The 24826-nt window shown below is 32.3% G+C and overlaps 1 protein-coding gene across 1 annotated transcript; it reads right to left on the bottom strand.

The window, feature by feature from the left end:
- Nucleotides 1-11785: 11785 nt before the first annotated feature.
- Nucleotides 11786-24793, bottom strand: LOC129971273 (protein unc-93 homolog A-like). Its single transcript, XM_056084890.1, has 5 exons — nt 24697-24793; nt 21221-21306; nt 15267-16605; nt 12213-12480; nt 11786-11997 (listed from the first exon to the last, which is right to left on the bottom strand). The coding sequence occupies exons 3-5, from the start codon at nt 16566-16568 to the stop codon at nt 11786-11788; spliced, it is 1782 nt and encodes a 593-aa protein (XP_055940865.1). The 5' UTR covers nt 16569-16605; nt 21221-21306; nt 24697-24793.
- Nucleotides 24794-24826: the final 33 nt, after the last annotated feature.

The raw sequence follows: 24826 nt of genomic DNA, 5'->3' as shown, positions 1-24826 counted from the left end.
TACCTGTGCATCAAGAATGACTTCTTGATGGGTGGGAGTACATTTTATGTATAGAGCTGGTTGTGTGTATTTAAGCCAAGGAAAGATGCTTTCTTGTCTCTTTTCTTATTTATTTTGCACACACACACATATAACAACACATGGACGATGACTTCACACATATAAGGTAACACATAATACTATATACAATTAAAGTAGAAATTGCCGCTAACAAAGAGCGAACGAATACTTCTTTTTGCCGCTAACAAAGAGCGAACGAATACTTCTTTTTGCCGCTAACAAAAGAGCGAGCGGTGCCTACTTGCACCAGTTACACACCAACTCTCAGGGTCAAGTCCTTACGAAAAAACAAGCTTAAGTGCGCCTCCCCCACATTCCAAACATACATATGGGTTAGCGCATACTGCGCCATCTATGTTCAGTATTAATCTTTACTGTATGATTACATATACAAAGAAACAAAAATACAAATAAAGTAATTAAATAAAAACAAAATATTATAAATAATAAAATCACATAAACAAATACGTAATCAACTGGATTTCTTTAAGTTGAAAATTTTTTTCAGATTTTAAAAAGGCGTCAAATCAATTTTGAGCAACTACATTATTTTGATGTTATCGAGAAAAAAAGCCAAAATATTGTTAAAATTTTAATTAATTAAAATTTTAAAAAATTGCTTTACGATACTTCTTTTCACCTACCCAAAAATATTTATATTTATGTCAAACGTGGTACTCTAAGTGAAACGGATCAGCCTTTAAAGCTGAGAATTATTTCTTGAAATAAAGAAAAAAGAGTATGCTTTTTAAGAATTCAGCTGTTGTTATTCTGTTATGAAAAGCATTCAGCAAAGAAGTAAGCAAATAGAAACGATATTTTTCAATATTTTTTTTCTCCTTTCAGCTTTATCCATTTTCGCTGTCTTTTATTACTCGACAGCTACTAAATGTAATTTCTGGCATCAGTATCAACACACGATCTAAATTGAGTTGTTCTACGGCATCTTGTTTTGAAACTTTTCAGATTTTATTTCACTTCTTGGAAGAATGAAGTCAATTATTGGAAATGTAAACATTTCGAATAACCAAATTTCGTTTTTCTTTCGCTAGGAAATTTTATTTTAAGAGTTCTTTTCTGTTTGAAACAGATGCACATATATTTCAAGGATAAACATGTATTTCTACATTCATTTTGCATGTAGAAAAAGATTTAAGTGTAACAATTCACGAAAAACAAACTTAATAACTTTTTTACAAAATTGTATAAATAATAGAAGAGAAATAAAAATTAAAAAAATAAGGATGCGGGAAAAAGCAGTACATCAAACAGAATTCAAAATTATTCAAAATCTACTCGCCAAAACATCTATTCGTTGAATTAAAGTATGTAAAAAGTTTCATGACAAATTCGAAAACGGTGAGAATTTTGTTGCAGAAAATCCTTCATGTTAAACATCAAAAAGATCAGAAAAGCTTATTAGATGTTTGGAAAAGTTTTCTGAGACACTCATCTGAATATTTTATTGAATCTTTCCCTGAATTCTCTTGCCTTCAAATTTACATTTCAACACTCTTCAATTTAATAGACCCAATCGTTCAAAAAAAAAAAACTGAAGATATTATAAAATTGATTGGGAAGGTTCTTATGCTCTTTATAATGATGATTGACAGATTTTAAAAAAAGAAAAGGTAGAAAATAATTAAAACGGAACAGTTTTATTTTTGGTGCACTAATAAAAGTCATTTTTAAATATTATTTCTTTTGTACATTTGTTTTCGGCTTATTCATTTTTTACACCTTAAACTTGACGGAATTCATTGAGTGCATGTTTTTAATATTGATCCTCTTCAACATATAACATCAGACAGATTATAAATAATTTATTAGACAATTTTTCTTTAAATAAAACACTCAATCCCATATCAAATCGCGTATTCATACCGTTGTGGTATCGAATTTATGATATTTGACAACCTGGGGATAGTTGGATTATATTGAGTTTAGTTAGTTCAGTTACATTAACGTCCTGTTTCAATGCAACACTACGGCTATTTTGAGACGAACTTCGTCATTTTGAATCACAATCAGAGGACGAGGGCGACACCTGAGCTGGAAACCTCCTCTCCAAGCTTCCGCACCACACGAGCGGGAGGGCGTTTGGCCCTGGCATATTTAAAGTGCATCATGCCTACTTACACGATGGTTCATCAATGAAAGCGGGTGCACATACATCCTCCAGTTCTAAAGCCGAGACCTTACCACCAGGCCATCGTGGTCCTTTGCTTTGTATTGTAGTTCTATTTTTGAAATGAAAACTGCTTTTGGACGGAACTCATAATTTTAAACTACTGTCAGCTGAGTGGCCAACCCTTCCTCTCTAATATTCTGCACTGCACCAATGGAACGATGTCTGATTCTTGCCACCAGAATGAACGTGCATCCACCCCTCCTTCAATCTGCGGTGAATCTTTAGCGGAATCTTATTTCGAATTTTGGATCTTCCAGATCCCGAAGCTGAGAATAATGTCCGAAAAATTTGAGGCCATGTTTGGACTTATATTTGATCTCTTTATAAGTTATGAAAAGAATAAACAGAGCCGCACTTTGGATTTTCAAGGATCGGCCATCAACATAAACCAAAGAGACATCTTTAAGGTAATGTGGAAAGCAAGAAAGTGAATAAATGAACAAAATCTATCATTTCTATAACATAAAAAAAAACATAGTTTTGAATTTTGAAATCTAATGTTATGATGATGAAATCTGAAGTTTTAGAATATACATAACTTGCTCAAAGTGCAGGTTTTGCTTTAAAACAAAAATATATGAATTATATTATTGCAAATAGATTATTTTTAAAAAAGCTTTTTATTTCAGCGAACGAAAAAAAAAAGGTTCTTTGAATGAAACAAATGAAATTTATTTAGTATGATTTAATTGTATTACTCGTTTTGAAGCAATACGAGGGCAATTTTGGGACGGATTTCGTCAATTTGAATTGCAATCTGGTAATGAGAATAACACCCGAACCATCTTCCCTCATTTCGAACTTCCACACCATATCAGCTTCATGTCATTGCATCGAGTTGTGCTAAAATCGACTTTGAAAAAGCTGCGGAGAATAGCTTAAAAAAACATCAGACATTTCTCAAATGAAAAAAACTTCAGGCATGAATGCGTTAGAATGGACTCAGCCGTTTATTCGTAATATAAACGCGAAAATTGGATATATTTCTTAATAAATGTATTATTACAGTCTTTCATTGCAGTCATTTCTCGGGATACTTTCTTGATACAATTTCTCTCGCTTTGGAGAAACGGAAGAAAAATCCATTTTATAGACTTCCGTCGACATTAATACCTTGAAATATACTTTGGATTGACATCAGGAATACCTACGTTGACATTCCATTTGCCGAAAACAAAAGCTTCTTTAATAGAAGGTATGTGGAAGCTAATGCAATTTTGTAAAGAAATGAAATTTTCTGATCATTCGGAATCCATGCTATTTTTGTTCAAAATATAACAAATTAGACAAAGATGATAATTAGTTAAGGACATTAAGAAATTGATAATTTTGGGGGTATTTTCAGTGTCAAGAAATTTTGCGCTTTTACTTGATTTCCCAAGGACGAGTCTTTTCATATTAAGATCAAGTATCGTTTAAATTCCAAAAGATTCCAAAAGATTCTTAAAAACTGTTTCATGCTTTCAAATTATTTTACAAGTAAGAGTAATCCTTAAATTTTGCAGTTGGCATAAGCGGCAGACAGGTTAACAGCTTGCCAAAACTTTGTATTAGAATATTTAGAACATGTTAAAAATGTTTTGTTATTTTTTTATTCGTATTATATTTGGGTTTTTGACCTAATGATGTTTGATATATTTTTGAAAAAATTTGAATGAAACGAAAAAAAAATTAGCCTTGTTATTCCTCTGTTTCTGTTAGGAAAGAAATGTTTACTCTTTATCGCATCAGAATAAAGAACATAGAGTCCAATTCCAATAGAAATTCTCAAATCCTTAATTTTCTGCATCACATAAATAACCTATATCTATACATCTCTCTCTCTCTCTCTCTCTCTCTGTGTGTGTGTGTGTGTGTGTGTGTGTGTGTGTGTGTGTGTGTGTGTGTGTGTGTGTGTGTGTGTGTGTGTGTGTGTGTGTGTGTGTGTGTGTGTGTGTGCGTGCGTGTGTGTGTGTGTGAGAGAGAGAGAGAGAGGGAGAGTGTATGTGTGTGTATTATAAATATATATGGAGTTTTTAAAATTGTCGATATGTCCATTGTTAACTTAATTAATTTGAAATGTAAGGCGCAAGTTCAAGTTAATTTCATCACCAAGTTACAACTATATCTTCTATTTAATTTTTTTAGGAAAAGTATGGTTGAAAATCCTGTTGTTAATCAATAAGCTTCTAAATATTCTTTCATTAAAGCCTTTTAGTTTTATTCGTTTCTATTCCCTTTGGTAAAGTTTTTATCTTCCATCTTGAATAGGGGTTAGATTTCTTGTTTGAGCACATTTAAATAATATATCTGTCTTAATGTAGCAAAAACTGGCTTTTTCAATTTCAAAGAATCAAAAAAACTGAAACGGAAAATCCAGTTTAGCATTGATACTCTATATTAAAAGATTTTTTTTTTTTTTTTTTGCTTTTTTACTGGAAATATATTTATCCTTTTTTAAATCAAAATTTACATAAACGATTATTTTTGGACGCATTTTGACATTTTTGTGGATAATTAAAAGTTTGAATTATAGAGTTTAAAACTCAATATTATAAACACCATTTCATGTTCTTTCAATCTTTTGCAAAAATAGTGACACCAAATGTAAGGCGTTCCCAATTTAATTGTAACTAAATTGCAAAAGTTAAAGCCAATTGCAAAGTTACAACAAATGATGTAAATAGATGTATAAAAATAATTTGTAATTCATAGAAAGGGATATTTAAAAGTTTTTTGAAAAATAAATTTTTATACTGACTCCACAGTGAAACATTATCAAATAGTTAAAGGTTTTTCTTATATTTATCTACAAGGGCACGAAGTTTCATGCTTTTATCTATAACATGTGCTGAGAAATTAAAAGACAAATTTATGTTCCTTTTTTCTAACGGATGCTAGAAGGATACTTTAATTGCAAATTTCAGAGATTATATATACATTATGAAAGATATTAAAAGCGCACAGTTAAAAAATGATAAGAATTTATTAACTTTCCTTACATTTTTAAAATGATCAGATAATGCATCAAATGAAATTCTTAATTTTTTCAAAATGAAGACATTCCACACCTTAACAAAATTACCTTCTTTTAATAATACTTTGAGTATATGCGATCTACTTCATCATCTGTGACCTAAAGGGAAGCGTTCCGAATTCGTCTGCAAAGATCTACTTATCCTATACTGCCAAAGTCAATTTATCCTTTAGTTCAGAATAACTAATTCAATATATTGGTCACCATTCAGAATAAAATTATATATACAGGGTGGGGCAGAAAACCCCTGACAAACAATTTTTCATATAACTTTATTAAAAATAAATATATTAACAAATAATAATAAGAGTAGACATTTACCGATAAATAAATTTAATTGGTTCCAACTTGACCGCCTTTTGCAACGAAAAGCTTATTGAAATTTTCATCAATGAGTCGCAAATATTCCTATCTTACCTTTACTTTACCTTTATTCTATCCCAGTCCAGCCGAAGCTATTGCTTTAGAGTGTCCAAACGTTTGTGTGATTTAGTGCAAGCTCTAGACTCCAAAATGGACTACACATTGTAATCCATACGATTGAGATTCGGTGAATTTTGTATCCACTCTCCAGATGATATCACGTCCGGAAAATAAGCCTTGCTCTTTGTTTTTTTTGAGCTTGTGAGCTGGTGCGGGGTCTTGTTGAAACGTTCACCTTACATTGTGGAAATGTGTTTTGACCCACAGAAGTACAACAGCTTCTAGAATGTCCCGTTGGTACACTTTTTCATTTATTTTAACGCTCACATCAACAAAAACCAAAGGTGTTTTGCCGCTTGCTCAAATTCCGCCCCAGACCATGACCGACTTTGGATGTTGGCGATGTTCAGCAATTGCTGTAGTTCTTGAGGCATCTACAGAACAGAACGCCGTCTCATACCCCCGTATCCGTGACCATTCTGGTCACTGAACGGTTTGGTAGGCATGTTACGGGAATTTTATTTAATTAACAAAATATTTACAGTAGGAAAACGAAACAAAAATAACTATTTACAAAATTTACAATTATATAAGAAATTATACTATGATGAGACCGTTTACATAATTTTTCAACTTAGAAATATAATTTGTAGTAATTAACTTAGAAATATAATGCATATTGAGAGATAAAATTTGTAAAAATATACATATAATCTGTGTTCACATTTTTTATGTTATAGTAGATCAGGATGCAGTTAAAAAAATCAGATGGAAAATGATTTGAGAAATGGAAATGAAGACAATCTCTGTTTGATTGAAATGTGTGACAGGAGACTGCAGTGCTTGTTTTTTCCCTTAGTCTTTTTTGGTATGAGACTTGATGTTGAGTGCTATGGAGGCGAGAATAGGTCTCTATTTCCACTTATAAATTTAATTATACTGTGGATTTTTTGCCTGGAAAGGAAGTTGCCGGCGACTCTTTTCAGCCATTCCTGTTCATGGCTTGGTGATGGTTTTTTCATGTGCCAGGAGATTGTAAGGATGCATTCCATAGCATAATGAAGTGCTGTGCCTATCCCACCACAATTGCACTAGTCACTCTCAGACAGGTTGAACCTTTTGAGGTAGGCAGGAAAAGGGCCGTGTTCTAAGAAGAAAATAATTTCCTCTTTGTTCCAGTTAGTGGGATTAAGGTTGACTGAAGGTAGGATATTAAAAAATTTTCTGCCTGTGACACCATTGCTCCAATATACTTGCCATTCCTCAAGCATGTCTTTCCGGAGGAGGGCTTTTATATGTGGTTTTGGTATGCATATTTGGTTTTGCATATAAAATTGCCCATTTTTCGTTGCGTCCTTTGCCAGTTGATCTGCTTTTTCGTTGCCTATATTGCCCGCATGTGCTTTAACCCATGAAATTTTTATTGTTGGTTTTGAAAGCAGGACACCAAAAATTTCTCTTGCTTTTTGGTTTGTGCTCTTTGGATTTGAAGATGCCATGATACTAGCTCTATTGTCAACATGTATTTTAAAAGTATTGTTGAATGAAAACTGAGATGTATATTTTACTGCTTCATGAAGTGCACTGAGTTCAGCTTGGAAAACGGTATTGTTGTCATTCAATTTGGCAGACCAGTGGTAGGACCAGGTATCATTAAACAGAACACAAAACGCAGCTCCAACTCCATGTTCTGTTTTCGAGCCATCTGTGAAGATATTGATATTATTTATTTGAGATAAATTTATTCCTTCATCTTCCAATGAAATTTGGTTGGGATTGAGATGCTGTGAAGGGTGAGTAGACCAACCAGTTGCTTTCTTCTCTAGATCTTCTGGTTCTATCTCTGTTATATTATGAGGAAGAGGGATTCTTAGGCGATATATTGTCGTTAGTCTGGCTTCAAACTGTAATTGCAGGTGCAGGGGTGGAATGCCGAGAATGGTTTGTAGCGCTGCTGTTGGAGTTGTGCGGTAAGCACCTGAAATGTAGAGAAGAAATGGTCTCTGAATGGTGGAGAGCTTCCTCTTCATTCTATATGTTGGGTTTAGACACCACGCTGATGAGCCATGGGTGAGCATTCTCTCAATTACTGTCTTGTAGAGAATTCTTTTGTGTTTCTGAGAGATTCCCCATGTGCTGCCGGCGATTCTTTTAAGGTTTTGGTGCATTTTAATGGCCTTTTCTCCTTGTTTTTCTATGTGTTCTAGCCAGTTTAATTGATCATCAATGTGGACTTCTAAATATTTAATAGATTTGTTTCTCTTAATGATGTCTCCATTCCACAGGATTCTGGGGCCTCTCGCCATTTTGCTGAATAAAATATGGGTTGTTTTTTCCGTAGACCAGCTCCTATCATTTTGGGAGTTATGAGCTCGTTGAATGGTAAAGAGTGCTCATTAGGGAAAAGGAATCTCTTTCAGCTCTGACTTGCGGCCAGTTTCAAAAGTTTTCGGCATTTTTGAAACCCCACGATTTTTTTTCTTCAGTGAGAAGCTGAACTTTTTAGAATTTGTAAGGCTTCAGTCTATGCTCAGTTTTTCCCATTCGTCGTACTGATCAGTCGCTTATACCCACTTCATAAGCAATCTTTCTCATGGAAACCCTCGAGTTTCGTTGATCTTGCTTTTTGATAGCCTTACGGCTATTCAAAGTGTTCACCGTAAGATTCTGTTTACTTTCTGGAAGAATACCAGTTCTTTGAAACGACAGATTTCATCAGACACCGGTTGCCGATAACACAAAAAGCAAACGAGCGATTTCCCACCGTCATTTTCCTTGCTTAAACAACTCTAAAATAGCAGATATTTTTTGCTTGACGTTGTAAAATAACAATACGTAAACTAAAAGATGCATTATAAAATATCTTATAATTGAAGTGGTAGACAAAAAGAAATGAACATAAATTGAAAAGAAATCAGTTAATTTCTATTCTATGATGTCATTACTTTGCCCGAGATTTTTTGACGCACCCTGTAAAGAAAACATTGCTTTACTTGAATTCTTTTATGTATCATCTAAAGCAAAATCTGTATTATCTGAAGAATATTCTGAAAATGCCACTTTAAACAATTATAGAACAATTATAATGATAAACTTCTTGTACAAAGAATGGATTTTTATATCATTCCAAAAGTTCTGAAGATTAATGTTCGTCTGTTATTCAGTATTCGTCTGCCCAAATTGCATTTCTCTGAAAAGAAGGATTTGATTGTTCATTAGTTGGTGCTAATTGCGCAACTCTAGATGCTGATTGTGTAATGTAATTGTTGTACTAGTCAGTGGACTCATCATATACTAAATGGATGCCAGTTATTACGTTGATATAATAAAACTTACCTGTCGCGCCTTGCCAGTGGCCACCTTAAATATCGTTTCTTTTCTTAGGATGAAAAATCTTAACCACTTTGCCCGAAATGCTGCCAACATCGGGCCTCTGCTGAACATATTCTAAACTGTTTAAGTCTTCTTTGGGGAGAAATGTATTCTCCCTTTCTCGTTTTTGACTTTCTTCTTCTCAACGGATTTTTAGATTTAGTCTGACTAAGCCATGGAGATTAGCAAAAACAACAAATATTCTCTAAATATTCGGTTTTGGAAAAATGAGTTCTTGATTGACTGTTCGCACCTTAGCAGGAGGGTGCTTGAAAAATAAGTCAAGAGGTGATTACTGCATCACATTTATAACGCTTCCTCCTCTTCGTTCCCCTCAGGGTTTTGTAAAGTAAGGATCTTGTAATTTGTAACCGCTAAACCATTCCGTAACCACACTTACTAGAAGAGTGCCAATAATTCGAAAAACAGTATTTGTTCTCTTTTACAGCTAGGCCGGCATTGCGATTACATGCAGCAGAAATCGTCAGCATATCCAGCAAACGCTCTTTGTTACTAAAGTATATCATATTTTTGAAAGACTCACTGGTGTGAGCAGATTTTTTTTCTTCTGCATTCTTGTACTTCTTTGAAATATCTTAAATGTTCCATTTCTCAAGTTTCTTTTTCCTTTCATAATAAAGTCGATGTTGCAATTGTTGACCAAATCAAGAGTATCAACATTATGCATGATTAGGAAAAAACCATAGTGATTGGGTGATGCACGACTACAAAAATATTTACATACGAGTTTTTATGTGCTGAATAACTTGACATTTCTAAAATAAAAGTTTTCATCTAAATTTCTGATTAGTCCCTCTGAATTTTATCTCTGTAAATCTTGTTGATTAAAGCGTGAAATTGTGTATGCATAGATGAATGTATGCGAAACATTTTATCGCCCTCTTCATATTATAGGGTCTATACATTATAGGGAAAAGTAAAAATGAATTATTTTTCACTTTTTATTATCAACTTCATTAAAAACCAAATTGTTTTCATACTATTTCTTACCTTACATAATGAAACATTGTAATTTCCTTCATATAATGAAACATTGTAAGTGGAAATATATAACTAGTCGCAATGCTGTTTTAGTATAACATACATGAGAAAACACACTCATTAGTAACACATTTAATCTCTTCTGTTACTATCTGACTTATAATTTGATTGCAAGGCTACATACTAAATTTCATTTATCTAGATCGTTACAAATTTGAATTATTTCTTTTACATACTTGCGAATAGGCTGCAGATTTGGCCTTTAATTTCGTACATAAATACAATTTTAAGTATAAAATTATAAACTGAATTTCATATCTCATTGCATGAGAATGTTCATATGCACAAGACCTTGCTTCATATAAAATGCCTTGACAACTAGTTTCAATGTCATACTGCATATTCATTTTTTCTTCTGCCTTAAACTAATAATTTTTTCTAAGTTATTTCTACAATTTGAACGGAAATGACCCCCCCCCCCCTCCTTTCTAAGACATTGATTTAAAAAAAAAAAAAAAAAAAAAAAAAAAAAAACAGAAATCAAGAGGGCAAGATTCAACAAAAACCTATTTATTGTGCTGCAAGAAACTTATGGCACCATATGTTTCCAAGCTAATAAAAAATTTAAATTCATATGTCATTTTTCAGCAGCAAACTTAATGACTTCACAAGTCACATTTTCAGAGGAATTTTTTTAGTGTATTATAAGATGGGATGGTTACGCATCCCATAATAAATAAAGAAAAATTCAAAGCTGGACTTTCTGTTTTATCTGAAGCAGAATAATTTGCAAATGTTTCTTTCATTTTAAAAATGTATAAGTTATTCTTGAATAGCGGACTTCAGAATTCATTTAGTTACATTCGTGGGTTTTAATAATTTTAAATAAAGCAATGAAAACACTGGAATCAGAACTTCCTCTTTCCACGCAGAAGAGTAAAAGTTTTTCACACAGCATAATGTCTGAAGACCGAATTTTAAGTGTGGATGAAATCTAATCGTTAATGTACAAAACTTCGATGAAAGAGCTATAGACTAATTTTCCCGAACACTGTTATTTTCTGTATAAATAAATATTGTTGCGATTTAATGCTTCTCTCTCCCTCTCTTTTTCTTCTTCTTTTTATAATAGAAATAATTGATTCCCTATAAAGATCATTTAAAATTACAATTTATTAACTTTCCCTCTCATTCTGCACTTTATTATATATCATATTCTTAGAGGAAAATCACAATTTTTGCTTGCTTGTGTAGCAGTGTATTCTTTAATTTTTTTATTATTAATATCATCTGATAATTGTTTGTTATGGTGTAAGATGTGTTGAATTTGTCAAGCTCTTAATACAATTCTAAAGCTTTAAATTTTTTTTAGAATGTCTAAGGGAAAAACGATTTTATATGTTTAAGCTTAAAAATATATACTTTTGAGAATAAATTAACTAATATTCTTTCCACGATAAGAATGGGAGTTGTGGGTAGCATGATGATAGGGGTTCTGACACTTTTAACTGCTGAATCATGAATTCAACTTTCGTTTAATTTTCTGTTCTAAAACTAAAAGGAATTGATCGCATTGAAATTATTTAGTATGCTTAAAATGCAACAAACATCACTCTTAGTTTTGAAATTTTTTTAAAAAAATCTAGTATTTTGATAAATATTTTTTTGGCAATGTTAATTTCTGAGCTGACGAACCACTACAAAGGAGAAGAGGTGAGAGATTAGTCTTTGACTTTATTCTTCAAATGCAACATTTCTACACTCAAATATCCCAGAAATCCCAGAATGCAGATTGCTAAGAGAATGTAGATCTTGACTCCTGTGCAGATGTAGTTGCTGCAGGCAAATGACAGAGAGAATCCCAAGGAGTACCAAACGTGGAAGGCTGCGAAAGCGGCTTCCTCATCCGCTTTGAAAAGAACCCCGTAAAACGCTGCAAAATAAAATATGTATGAATCAAAGATGCATCGGGACACAAAATAAAATACAAATATTCTTTACATCTATCAAATTTTGGAATTTTCGAACTTATTGCATTATTTAACACTTCTCAAGCAATGGTTCACTTTTGGGAAATTTTCAGTTTGATTTTGAATCGATCAATCACTATAATTTTCATTAATACTGTTTCAAATCTTCCCTATATACCTCTTAACTGAGACCAGATTACTCCAACGAACATTCCCCATAAACCGGCAGCTATGAAGAACATGTGTGGTTCGTCTGCGCTGGGGCTCCACGACAGCAGGAACACGTTTGCCCCCAAATGCACCACGGTTGCTGTGACGAAGATCACGATCCTCCCTAACCGCTTCACCAACCACCCAGAAGAAAAGGAGGACACGCCCGATACGGCCCCATAGCATATGGCGACCAATCCAACGTGGTAGGTGCCCCATGCACATCCTACGAAAGACTGAAAAAAAAATACAAAAAGAATAATTTTTATAAAAAAAAATCACACTTTTATTAATGAACTAAATAGTACAACATGAATGTTTTTTTAAAAATATTTCCTTACTTTCTTGTTGTTTTTTAAAGCCTTGAATCGATTATTCCTAATTGATATGCGCGAATTAGTTACTTTTGAAAGAAGTTTTTCTCATATTCCAAACAGACGACGCTACTCTTGCGTTGTCAAAATTTAAATAAAATGAGTTCATCTACCTAATAAATATGCTCTAAAAGCTTTAATATATTGTATTTTTATTGAGAACACGCAACAATGCAGATCTGAACACTTTTATCAGAAAATATATAAAATCCAAAAATTCCTTCTAAAAAGATAGAATATTTGAATTTACTAATAAGTTAAATAAGTTCGATAACTAAAAAGTTATGAAACAAATCTAAATCAAAAGTGATAAATAATTTATTTGTTTTTGGTATGCAAATAATGAGACTCATCAGTTAAGACAAACAAATTATCTTTACTAAATATTGTATTTTCTTGTTTTTATAATACCTGGAAAAATAATATTCTGAAATAAAAATAAAGGCTTATAATACCCATTTTTATTGTTGTAATGAACTGAAGTTTTGAAATCTTAATTTTTTTCAAATTTCATAATATAAAATTAATTATTATAAATATCATAAATTCATGAAATATTTTTTTTTAATCCACCATCAGCGGCACCACATACGGAATGAATCGATTAGTTGTAGAATTAAGTTCTGAAAATATTAAAATAATATTTTCAAATTTTAGCCATTAGGAAATGATTGAAAAATCGATCACAGAATTTCGTTTTAACATACATGAAACAAGTCAAGTTGAATAAAAAAAATGATTGAAAATTATTTTAACTTTTAAGACATGGCTCCTTTAATTGCTTAAGATTGTATCCTTATTTTAAAAATGTACATAATTAAGATTTGCTGAAGATTCTGTTATTAATTTCTGTAACTGTTATACCAAATAATACCCATTCAAATTTTCAGCTATGTGTCACAAAAAGTTCTAAAAATATCAAAAGACAAAAATACAAATTTGAATCATTTAACTCCAAAACATAAGGGAGAAAATACGAATTGATTCATTGTATTTCAGGGATGATAGATAATTTACAAAGGAAAGCAAATATTTTGTAAAATATTTTTTAAAAAGAATCCTTGTGACAATAATGCCTTTAAACCGAATAGACAAAGCTTGTTTGAAAGTCTTTTCAGCCACGCTAACAAGGAGAGCATTTCTTCATTCATCTTGTTGCGCACTCCTCACAAAATCCCACGAGTCAAGAAAGTCCAACATCTTCTGTAATTTCTCTTAAATATGGCGGAATTTCAAATAAACAGTTCTGTATAGAAGACTGCAGGTATCATATCAGACAACCAACGAGAGAAATTGGCGACTCGTTTAAAGTCAGTCTTCTTGTTTAGAAACTCCTTGTTTAATTAAGGCTTCATTGTGACTGTAAAAAACTATAGCTTTATACTACATTAGAAATCTTAGAATGTCAACAGCAGCTGATCCAAAAATTCAGAAATTAAAACAACAGAACCCGTTTAAGAAGTCTATTGTACATCAACGCATTGTTATAGGGCAAACCCGAGTTTTCAGAAATAATATATACCATGCATTAGAGAAAAAAATGCTTTTGGGTAAGAAATAGCGAGAATGACAACAAAATAGTGAGAACAATGCATTCGCCTTGCATGAAACGTTATCTGACCGTTCTCAAGAAGGAGAGATTATCATCTATTTCATTTAGGGCTCTGCAACAGCAATATGGCTGACGCTAATGGTCGGTTAATTTTAGCCTCCTGACAGCCATTGACAATATTCGTAACAAGTTCTTTTCTGCTGTACTAATTGTGCATATACTGCTGTACTAATTGCGATAGAAAAAAAATGAGTGGTTTGCATCTACTTAACCCTTAAATGGGGAGGTGCGGTATCTCAAACTCTGGACTTTTGGATTCAAGATGGACTTTCGGTCACCCCTATTTTATTTAGCCCTATCGAATGGATTGATCTTGTAATTTCCGGTTTCGTGACCTTCACTACACGTACACTTTTTCAACCAATTTCAGAGGATACTTTTTTAAATATTTTAACTATTTCATCGCCCAACATCTGTGAGACTGCACCTCCCTTTTAGTGTTCTAGTATTATACAAGGCAAGGACCAAGTTTAGGCTCTAAAACTTGGTCCTCGAAATATCATCCAACCTACTGATTCCCTTATGAAGCAGAGATCCAGAGACTTTTAAATGAAACAGAAAGTTATTTTAGTGATGAGGATAATTGCACAGAAAATTTTTTCGATGAAAGTTCACATTGGACTGATTCTGATATGTATATTCCAATATAGTTAATTTGTTTTGTCATACTGTATTTTGAAAAATTTCTAAAACATACTTGTATATCAAGAAAAATATCTGCAGAATATATTTGCTGATTTTCATACTAATACTTTCATTAGGAAACGTAATTTGAATGTAAAGAAATGGCGGTTTCATAGACCACACCTCCCCAGTTAAGTCCTAAATTTTCACCTCCCCAGTTAAGGGTTGAAAGAAATCAGTAGCTAAAATATAAATAGCATATAAAGAGAAAGCTTGTGTATGCAAATATGTAAAAAAAATATTTGATTATAAATATTTAAATTAAGTGTGAATCAATTTGAATAAAAATAAAACTTTTTGATTCGATTTTAGTAATTCAAAATAGATCAAATAAGTGCGTAAATTGTGATACCTTATTGAAATCTCCAGTGAAGAATCCCTGCGCCATGCCAATATAAAGCGAAAGCGGTATGAGAAGCAGCAGTTCCTTTCTCTTGCCCAGTTTGTACGTGGCCATCAGCAGATCCGTTGAGAATGACACTTCTTCTTTCTCCTCTTCGAGCGGATCAAGAAGCAAAAAAACTATAAGTACTGAAATAAAACCGACACAAACGCAGGCCGTCGTGAGGATATATCGCACCTGATCACTCGGTGCTACTATATTCTGCTCAAAGCACAGCGATTCGACATTGCAGTAATCGGAGCCACAGACGCAGCTGGAATTGCTCTTGGTGCCTTCTGGAATTTCACTTTGAAGAATGTAATACGTCATCAGATTGCTCGTAACATGACTCGAAAGATATGTCACACCATGAAAACCAAAAATTCTGGCTGTTGTCGATTCAATCACTTTACTCCGTTCACTCATATCTAACTGCTGTCTTGAAGATTCTATACTACTTGCCACAGCTAAACCTTTTTCACCGTGCTCATATCTGCTGGATTTTTCAACATCGTCTAGCGATCCGTAATGCATTCGTTCATTTTCTTGAGCAGCATCGTCCTCTATGCATCGATTAATACTATCTGCTCCAGTGAATGCTCCAGGTGTTTCCGCGACTGGAAAGCTGTAACGCTTTGCATCAGTTGTCTTGTTTAATTTTAGCATTAAATTATTAGCCTCATTGTTATAAATGACAAAATAACTAGGATTGCACGATAAACTTCTTTTACTCTGACTTTTCACATTTTCACGGCGACTTAGGCTGTTCCTTTCACTTCCACTATTTCTCTGCCGTTTTCGATCTCTGGCATTCGAGATTAGTTCAGCATACATCAAAGATATATCATTTAAATAAGTAGCCTGTGAGCCCCACAGAAGAGCTGCACCCAGACCGATTAAAATGGATGTGGGGATCACCAAAGCCCAGTGGGAATAAAAATTCGAAGCTACGTAAGGAAGATAGGTTAGCATCGAAAACGCAAATGTCGACTTACTGCCCAGCTTCTTGATGGCGTACTTTGGAAACAAGACGGCGGAGATGCAAAAACAGAGATATAGGGTGGCTTGGGATATGACGCCTATCCCTTGCTCGCGATTCATTGTGCTTTGCAACATAGAGAGTCCATCGTACGCAAAGAAGAGCAGGTGGACTCCAACGCCAAGGACGGCGATGTTTTTCATGATTCTTAATTTGCTGAAATGCCTGCTTGGTGCCCTCTTGTTCGTAGGAAGCTCGAAAGCATGACTTGAATGGCGATAAAGGACTTTCATGACTGTGCAAAAAATTATTCCTTTACACTTAAATGATCTGCAACAGAAGAAAAGCTTATAAATCTTACAACATTAAACGAACAATTATTATTAATGAGCAACATATATAAATTTATGTTGTGTATCTCGGAAAGGGCTCTAATGATCTGGATCAAATTTTATATTTAGATAAGGTTTTGCTTTTTAAGTTTACTCATATGGGTGTTTTTCCTGAAAAAACGTGGCTTTTTGTATAAAAATTTTTATAACTAAATATAGATATGTGGCCATGCATGAGCTCTCTAAACGTCTCAGAGATGGAGTAGTGGTTAGGGCTTTGGTCTATAACTTTATTTCACCTATAACTTTAAACGAGCCATACGATAGAATTTTTCTACACGGGAAAAAACTGCCGAGCAAAGCTGGGTCTCCTAGGTACTGAAATATATATTTTCACGATAAGATTGCATTGCGTCTTTAATCCAGCTTCTGTTTACTGTTCTGTTTGTATTCATATTAGAATAAGCGCATCGAACTTTGGCTCTGAAGCGTACATTGTGCCGTATAGTGGTCTAAACAACATGAATGACGCCTGTGTCGATTCGTGCGAATACTTTGCTTTTGTTTTTATTTATATATTTTCATTCAATAATTTAATCGGAATTTTTCAGACTCTTCAAACCTAATTTTGAATATTTTCTTTTTTGTCTGTAATTTTAATATGAAAATCCCCTTGCGACTGAATCAACCCAGAATCGTAGTGAAATAAGATATATATTTTCGCCATAGGATTTCATTCCGTCTTTATACTGAATTCTGTTTAACAATTCGGATAATCATATTGAAATAAGAATATTCTTTTTTTGCTTTGATGAATGGACAGAGCAATATAGTTGTCAGAATAACATGTATGACGCGTGTGTTGAGGATCGTGTCCCTAGATTTGCTTTATTTTTTTTATTTTATTATTTATATCTAATATATAAAAATGAATGTTTGCTTGCTCGTACTTTATGCGCTGCCGTACCGCTCATTCGATTGTGATAAAACTTGTCCAACCTATTGCTCTAACTTGTCCGAAGGTTATAGGTAAAGTTCATTTATTAGCATTTATTTTAAACATAATAAAATTTACAAACAAATCGTTTCAAATGTTTCTGCAATTCAATATTATTTTTAATTTGACAATTGGTAGCGGCGAACTGCACATATTATTCAGAGTTTTTCTCACACATACAAAATAGAATTATTATTATCCATGTCGATCAGGGTAAGGGAAATTTTCCAATGCAAACAGTAATTTTTCTATTTATATATTCCGGTTATACAAACGTATATCGCGTTAATTCTTCGTCAAAATATATGCCTCTCAAGCATTCATCATTTAGTAGATCTACCAGGGCAGCACATAGAAATAACGAATTCAAGCTTCTCAAAGAAACGAGGAACGACAAGCGAGAAATGAGGCAGATCAATTGCAAATCCATGTGTTTCAGAATCTTAACATGCGACAAGAATTGAAAGACAGCGTTTATGTGCTAACCGATCACATGCATCAGAATCAGAAGACATGCATCATGAGCACATCATCTCCATTCGACATTCTGCAACTATTCTTTATAGAATGTCGAATGGAGATGATGCATTCGCGCATTCCCGTTCCACGCATTCCCGTTATTCCCACCGACATGCCTTTTGATTTCAAATGATTGAATTCCTCATTCGACTTGCATTCTCAATGACCATCAACAAGGCGCAAGATCAATCACTTCAAGTGCGTATTGAACCAAGAAATTCCATGTTTTTCACATGACGAATTGTACGTTGTATGTTCACGAGAGAACCGGCCAAGAAATTTATTTTCTGAAGACGGAAAATAAAAATTGTCTATCCTAATGAAAAAAAAAGAATATTATCTACCCTGAAACACTTGAATAATAAAGTCAAAAAATAGAATAAATATTATTTATACTTCTCCTTTATATATCATTCCATTTCAGTGAATGTATTCATTGTCGACAAGGAAATAAATATCGTTCTTCCTATCACTCCTATCATTATATTGCACTTTAATAAGCCACAGATTGTTTTCAAAGAATGAGCTATTCGTTCATGTGCATTTATTTACTTCACTGCGTTTCCATATTTACAACAGATTTAAAATTCATGAAAAATCAGAAATTAGTAATAAATATTTTAACTCTTCTTATTTATAATCTATTTTATTTATCTCAATCCTGCTTTGGGCTCCCCGGACATTTTTTGATGTACGATAACATGCAAATATTCTAAAAAAAAGTGCAGAATTTTTTGTAGGTTTTTTTTTTTATTTTTTCAAAATAATGCTATTAATTATTTAAGAAATGCACTTTAAAATATTAAGAAATCACCTTCTAACTTATCGGCCTCGAAGCCTTCTTTTAAAAATTGATCATTTGTTCTTTAAGGGCAGGAAATTTTTACATTTTACATTACGCAAAGAAAGATCACCAAAATTCAACTTCTATTAAAATAAAGAAATAAAAATTACCAAAAATTCTAACTCTCTTTTAAATTTTTTGAAAAAAGTAATCAACAGAATTTGGTTAAATGTAATCAAATATTCAAAAATGCAAAAAATAAAAGGTAGTTTTAACTATCCTTTAGAATCCTATATTAAAGTACTGGTAAAATGAACGAATATTTTTATAAAAACAGTCAAAATTCAGGGAAAATTTTCAGTACTATTAAGTTGGTATCATAAAAAGAATATATATATTTTTTTAATTTTGAAAAGGTGTAAAATTTATCTTTTTTTAATTTTGAAAAGTTATTTATTTTATTTTTTGCAAGTTATTTTTAAAAATTATTGTGAAAAGGCCGAAATTAACCTTAACTATAAATTAATTAATATTCTGTTAAAATCTCAAAAAATTACTTGCACATTAAGACTCTCCAAGATACACACGTGCGAAATCTGCCAGCTTTAGATCAAACGATCTGGACTATAAAGCGCCACACACAGGCAAGCACACATACATACACAGAAATTCATTTGTATTAATAGTAGAGAAGAGATGGTCGATTCGCCATATTGATACTATTCCGATCAGAGGATTTCGATTTAATCTAAAAGAGAAAAATATCTTGTATTTTCTTTACTAAAGCTGTACGCACTCTCAGACCAGACAGTTGTCAAGAGAATCACAATTACCGCAGTGAATTTTATCATGTTCCCGTTTTGGCATCTTTTGTATCAATTACATGGTCAGCCCGTGTCTAAGAAGGCTTTCTTTGACTTGCATGTACTACTTTTCTTTCACCACAATGTACTTCTAAACATGGATCCTCTAAAGTTCTCTCTCAGTCGAATAGATATATGCAGAAAGATATATAAGGAGAAAAAAAAAAGAGAGAGAAAAGAAAAAGATAAAAATTGCACACCAAGAGATACATCATAATGCAAAATACATTACAATACAACTATCTAAATTATTACTAGATTGTAATTTGGGAAAAAATTCATTCATGGAATTCCATATAAACGTTAATTTACTTTAAAATGTACGGAAGTCCCTACTACGGAAGGCGCAATTCAAAGTTGCAACACTCTACGATTTTTCACAATCATTGCGATTTTTCACGACAAATAATCTTCTCTTTGTGAACCAAACTTTTTGAATGGCAATATAAACAAAATTCGCAAGGAGTGAGATCTGGGTAACTCGGAGATGCATGCCTAATTATTTCATCGTCTGTAAAATGGTATTACAGAACTTTCTGTGCTCGTAATCTAGAGTGATAAAACACTCCATCTGTTTGAGTATGGTCACTATTCTTAGTGTAAGGAATGCAGGTTCATTGTTTTCTTTTATCATCATCAAAAGAAAGCTTATTGTGCAGTTTATAACTTAGGCCGGATCTGTCTAAAACCCAAAATTGCAATTGATGGGGGAATCTCAAAGAGCTTTTCCTTTACCTCTTTGATTAAATAAAAGTCCCGTGCTCCTGCTTTTTAATAAAGGAGCTCACACAATTTTATGTCCATTGTGCACCTAAAAATAGGAAGAACAAAACAAATCCTATGAACGTTCAGAGTGCTGTTTGAAGAAGAATATTTTAAAAATATGTAATAAAGGGAAAACTAAGCAGGACTAAAAATCAACATTCACAAAAGGATAGGAAACTTATAATTGAAGACAATCAAAAAAAATTTTTAATCGAAATTGTCCAACCCTCTCCCTTATTTCATTCTGCCTCTTACTCAAAACGCTTAGCCAACAGCCTTACTTGCTCGAGTTTCACAGTGTCTTGGTTTAAAATTCCTAAAATTTGTCTTTCCTATTATAACCAAAAATCTTATATAGTACAAAGAATTTGAAGTGGACAAAAATAATGTTTTGTTAGTGAGAAAATAAATCAACATCAATTTAATAGCGAATGCGAAACGAAATTAAACAAAATTCTGGTTAAGTGATTAATCAGAAATATAATACGAAATCGCTTCTATAATAATGACCAAATTAAATTGCAATGTGAATAATTATTTAAAATTCACTAAAACATTAATAGACTTATTTTTAATGAATCAAATTATGTACGCAATTAAAACAGTGAATTAAATACTTTGAGAATGATATGTAAATTAATGTTTAATAAAACTGAAAGAATTATACATAAAATCAAACACGTACCTAAGGATCTGTTGAATAGGGAATCATCCCAATAAGTGAGACATATCCAATACAAATGAGCATTCTCTTGCGAACTTCTGTAAAATCTAGGAATTGTGACATAAAACCAGGAAAGAAAGAAAACAGCTGTATTTGTAAAATTTGTAGTGAAAAGATAATAAACTTGGAATTTCATTCAGCCAGATAAGTTTTAAGAAAGCTACGACTATAAAAATAATTCGTGATAACATTATCACTTCAAGAACATGACAGAAAAATTAGATTTAGAGTTGCCCTTTGTACAAGCTATAAAAAGATTATAAATTAATAAAAATAGATTTGAATAGATATAATAGATTAGATTTGTTTGAATTGCAAACATACGTGCTAGTAAACCAGAAGGTAAATGTAGATTCATTTTTATTCCAGTTAAAATTATAATTTTTCTTGCAAGCGTTATACAAAAACAATTGAGTATTGATAAATCCTGGAAAAGTCTTGTATCAGATGCAATAAGTGGGCTGTTTGGTGACTGATACATAATCATACAACCCCTTTCAAAATGCCCACACCACACAAATAGGAAAATGTTTGACGCTTAATGAATCTCCAATAGGATGGTAGATCCCGAATAGATCTAACAAATGAGAAGCTGAAAAAAATAAAATTTTCAGCCTTCATTATTTTTCCTCCATCTGAACTGGATGGTCCACATACCAACATATTCCACTATTTCTGAAATATATTCTTTGCTCATTCTAATCCGACGAAACATGCTCGAGTTATCTAGTTAACACGGATAAAGTGTACGCATGCAGGCACTTTGTATACAGAGCATCCCCCCCCCAAAAAAAAAATTGCAACACGCATTTTCCCCTTAATTATTGCAATTAGTTATGTACCTTAAGTTAAAAAGTTTCATCAAATAAGGTATCTAAATGTATACATATGCTTTGACTTCTGTAGAAGGAAATAATAAAATATTTAAAAACTACATTTAATAATAAAATATAGGAAATAAATAAAATATTGATCAGCATTCAGAATAAAGTTGTTTACAATAGAAACTATGCTTTATCTGAACTCCTTTCTGTATCATCTAAAGCAAAATCTGCATTATCTGAAGAAAATTATGAAAATTCCACTTCACACAATAATATAACCACCAACGATGAACCTTTTATACAAAGAATGTGTTTTTAATCGTTCCAGAAGTTTTGAAGATGAATGGTTCTATCTCAATTAAATTAGCATTCGCTTGTCCAAATTGCATTTCTCTGAAAAGAAGGATTTTATTTTATTTTAGGTGGGGCCTAACTATACAATTTAGACGCTGATTGTGCAATTGTAACTATTGTGTTAGTCAATGGACTCTCCATATACCGTATGGATGCCAGTTAATACGTTGAAATATTCTCTAAATATTCGATTTTGAAATAATGAGTTCTGGACTGATTACATGCAGCATAAATCGGCAGAATATCCTAAAAGTTCCTTGTTACTAGAGTATGTCGTTCTATTAAACTATGTCTATCTAAAATTTATGTCTATCTAAAAAATGTAAACGGTGGCAAATCTTAATTGCAAAATTTCATAATTTTGTGGATACCATCATTTTTTTCCATAGATAATTTTCAAACAAATTGAAATCTAAAGGTACATTTCATCTTACATTTTTTTCCCAGAAATTTCTGGAAGACAAATAAATGAGTGAATATACCGTGGGAGAACCAGAGATGGCGGGAGAGGTTGCCGACTCAGTTGGGAAAAGTACAGTTTCCCAAATTTGGCTTCAAAATAACTGATAATAATTCATTTTATATTTAATTACAGAAAATTTGGTATTTAGCTTCTTTTTTTTCAAATACTGATCCTTTCTCTCATTGGTAAAAATTTGTAAAGATATATATAAAAAACGTTCTCAATTTATTTTACTTCTTGTCTTCTTGCGTACAGCCGACCACCCCGCCACCACTGAACGTAGCAGTATCGACAGGATTTTTCAATTTATTTTACTGATTGTCAAAAGATTGCCCATATTTGAGTTGTCTGTTTGTATTAACATAGAACAATCTACAATTATAACAAACTGTAAGTGTACAATTGTGACATGACTTTTTAGAATGCTTTCTATATGTTTAATTAAGCATATAAAAATCGCCGAATCATATTTATTTTGTTTCGCTTACCATTCTGTTTTCAATCAACACGGGAATATTGCTGAATCAGGACTACAAGTGCATTGAAATACGTCTATTTTGAAGCTAATTTTAGGTATTCTGATGTTTGTAGTTCTTCTCCCCTCCCCGTTTCTAAGAACCGTAAAGAAAAAGAGAACATTCGCGATAAAAATTTCAAAAGATGGAAATGCAATCATTGCAAAATAAATAAATACAACAAAATTTTCTTATAAAATACTTTATCCCAGTTCAGAGGATCATATAGAGAAATGAAGTAGTTGTGATAAAATCACTATTAGTATTTTTATCGCAATGATGATACTTAAAAAGGTGAAAATGCAACTATCGCAAAATAAATGAACTTAATACAATTTTAAAAAAAACGATAGACACGCAGTCGCAAAAAACAGCACTTAAGCCATTGTGTCTTAGTACAGTAATTTAATCTTTGTCATGCATCGTTTTAACTTTCCTTTTGTTCAAGAGATATCTCACATCTATACGATATATTTTCCATTTCTAGAAGCTCAGGTGCCGTCTTCGTCATCTGACCGTGGTTTAAAATGACGAGGTTCATCCCAAAATAGTCCTTGTGTTGCTTTAAAACGGGACGTTAATGTAACTAAACTAAACCAACACCAATGGAGAAACTGAAATGTTATATCGTTGTTCTGAGATTTTCTTTGAAATTTTATTAAATCTTTCTTATTCTACAAATCAAAGGCTAAGCTAAAGTGGTCTCTTTATATGTATGTAAAAAAATGATTTAACATTAAAACATTTAACATTATTTAAAATTGGTGAAGTTTGGCATTGCTTCATGCGAATTAAAATTAATGTATAAAATAATTTCCTATCATTTTAATGTATATCCTGCCTCTTAATATTACTGCAGTAGCAAATTTTATTTCGAATCTCGAATTATTTGATAAATTTCTAGAAAGAAACATAAACATTTATTGCAATCAAAGATTATGGCATTCTTAGTTTAAAACAATTTAGAAATTGCCTCTAATAAATTGAAATTCGTATGTGTTTCTATTCAAAGTTAAATCCTGACTTGTGTGCTTTTTTTTTTTTAATCTCACCAAAATTGCTTTATTATCTTATTCTTCAGAAAATAGTGCTGAATAAAAATTAAAGATTATCATAATCATCATAAATCTCAATTTTGATGGTTACAATGGTTACTTTAATTTTTTGTAATTAATCAATACAATTAATAATGAGATCAGATAACAATATTTCCTTAAAAATATTTATGCAATTAATTGAAATAAGTTATTCTTTATATTTGAAAAATTCTCAGCCACTTACATTATACTTGATGTTCCTTTTTATTTAAAAATGTTGTAAAGAAAGATTATTGGGGCAGTGGCAGCGTCAGAGATAATGGCATCACGAGTCATAAAACAGTTGCATCAACATCCGTAAATCACAATGTCTC

This window comes from Argiope bruennichi, chromosome 6 (assembly GCF_947563725.1).
Source record: "Argiope bruennichi chromosome 6, qqArgBrue1.1, whole genome shotgun sequence".
NCBI lineage: Eukaryota > Metazoa > Arthropoda > Arachnida > Araneae > Araneidae > Argiope > Argiope bruennichi.
This window is presented reverse-complemented; position numbering and strand designations above follow the sequence as displayed.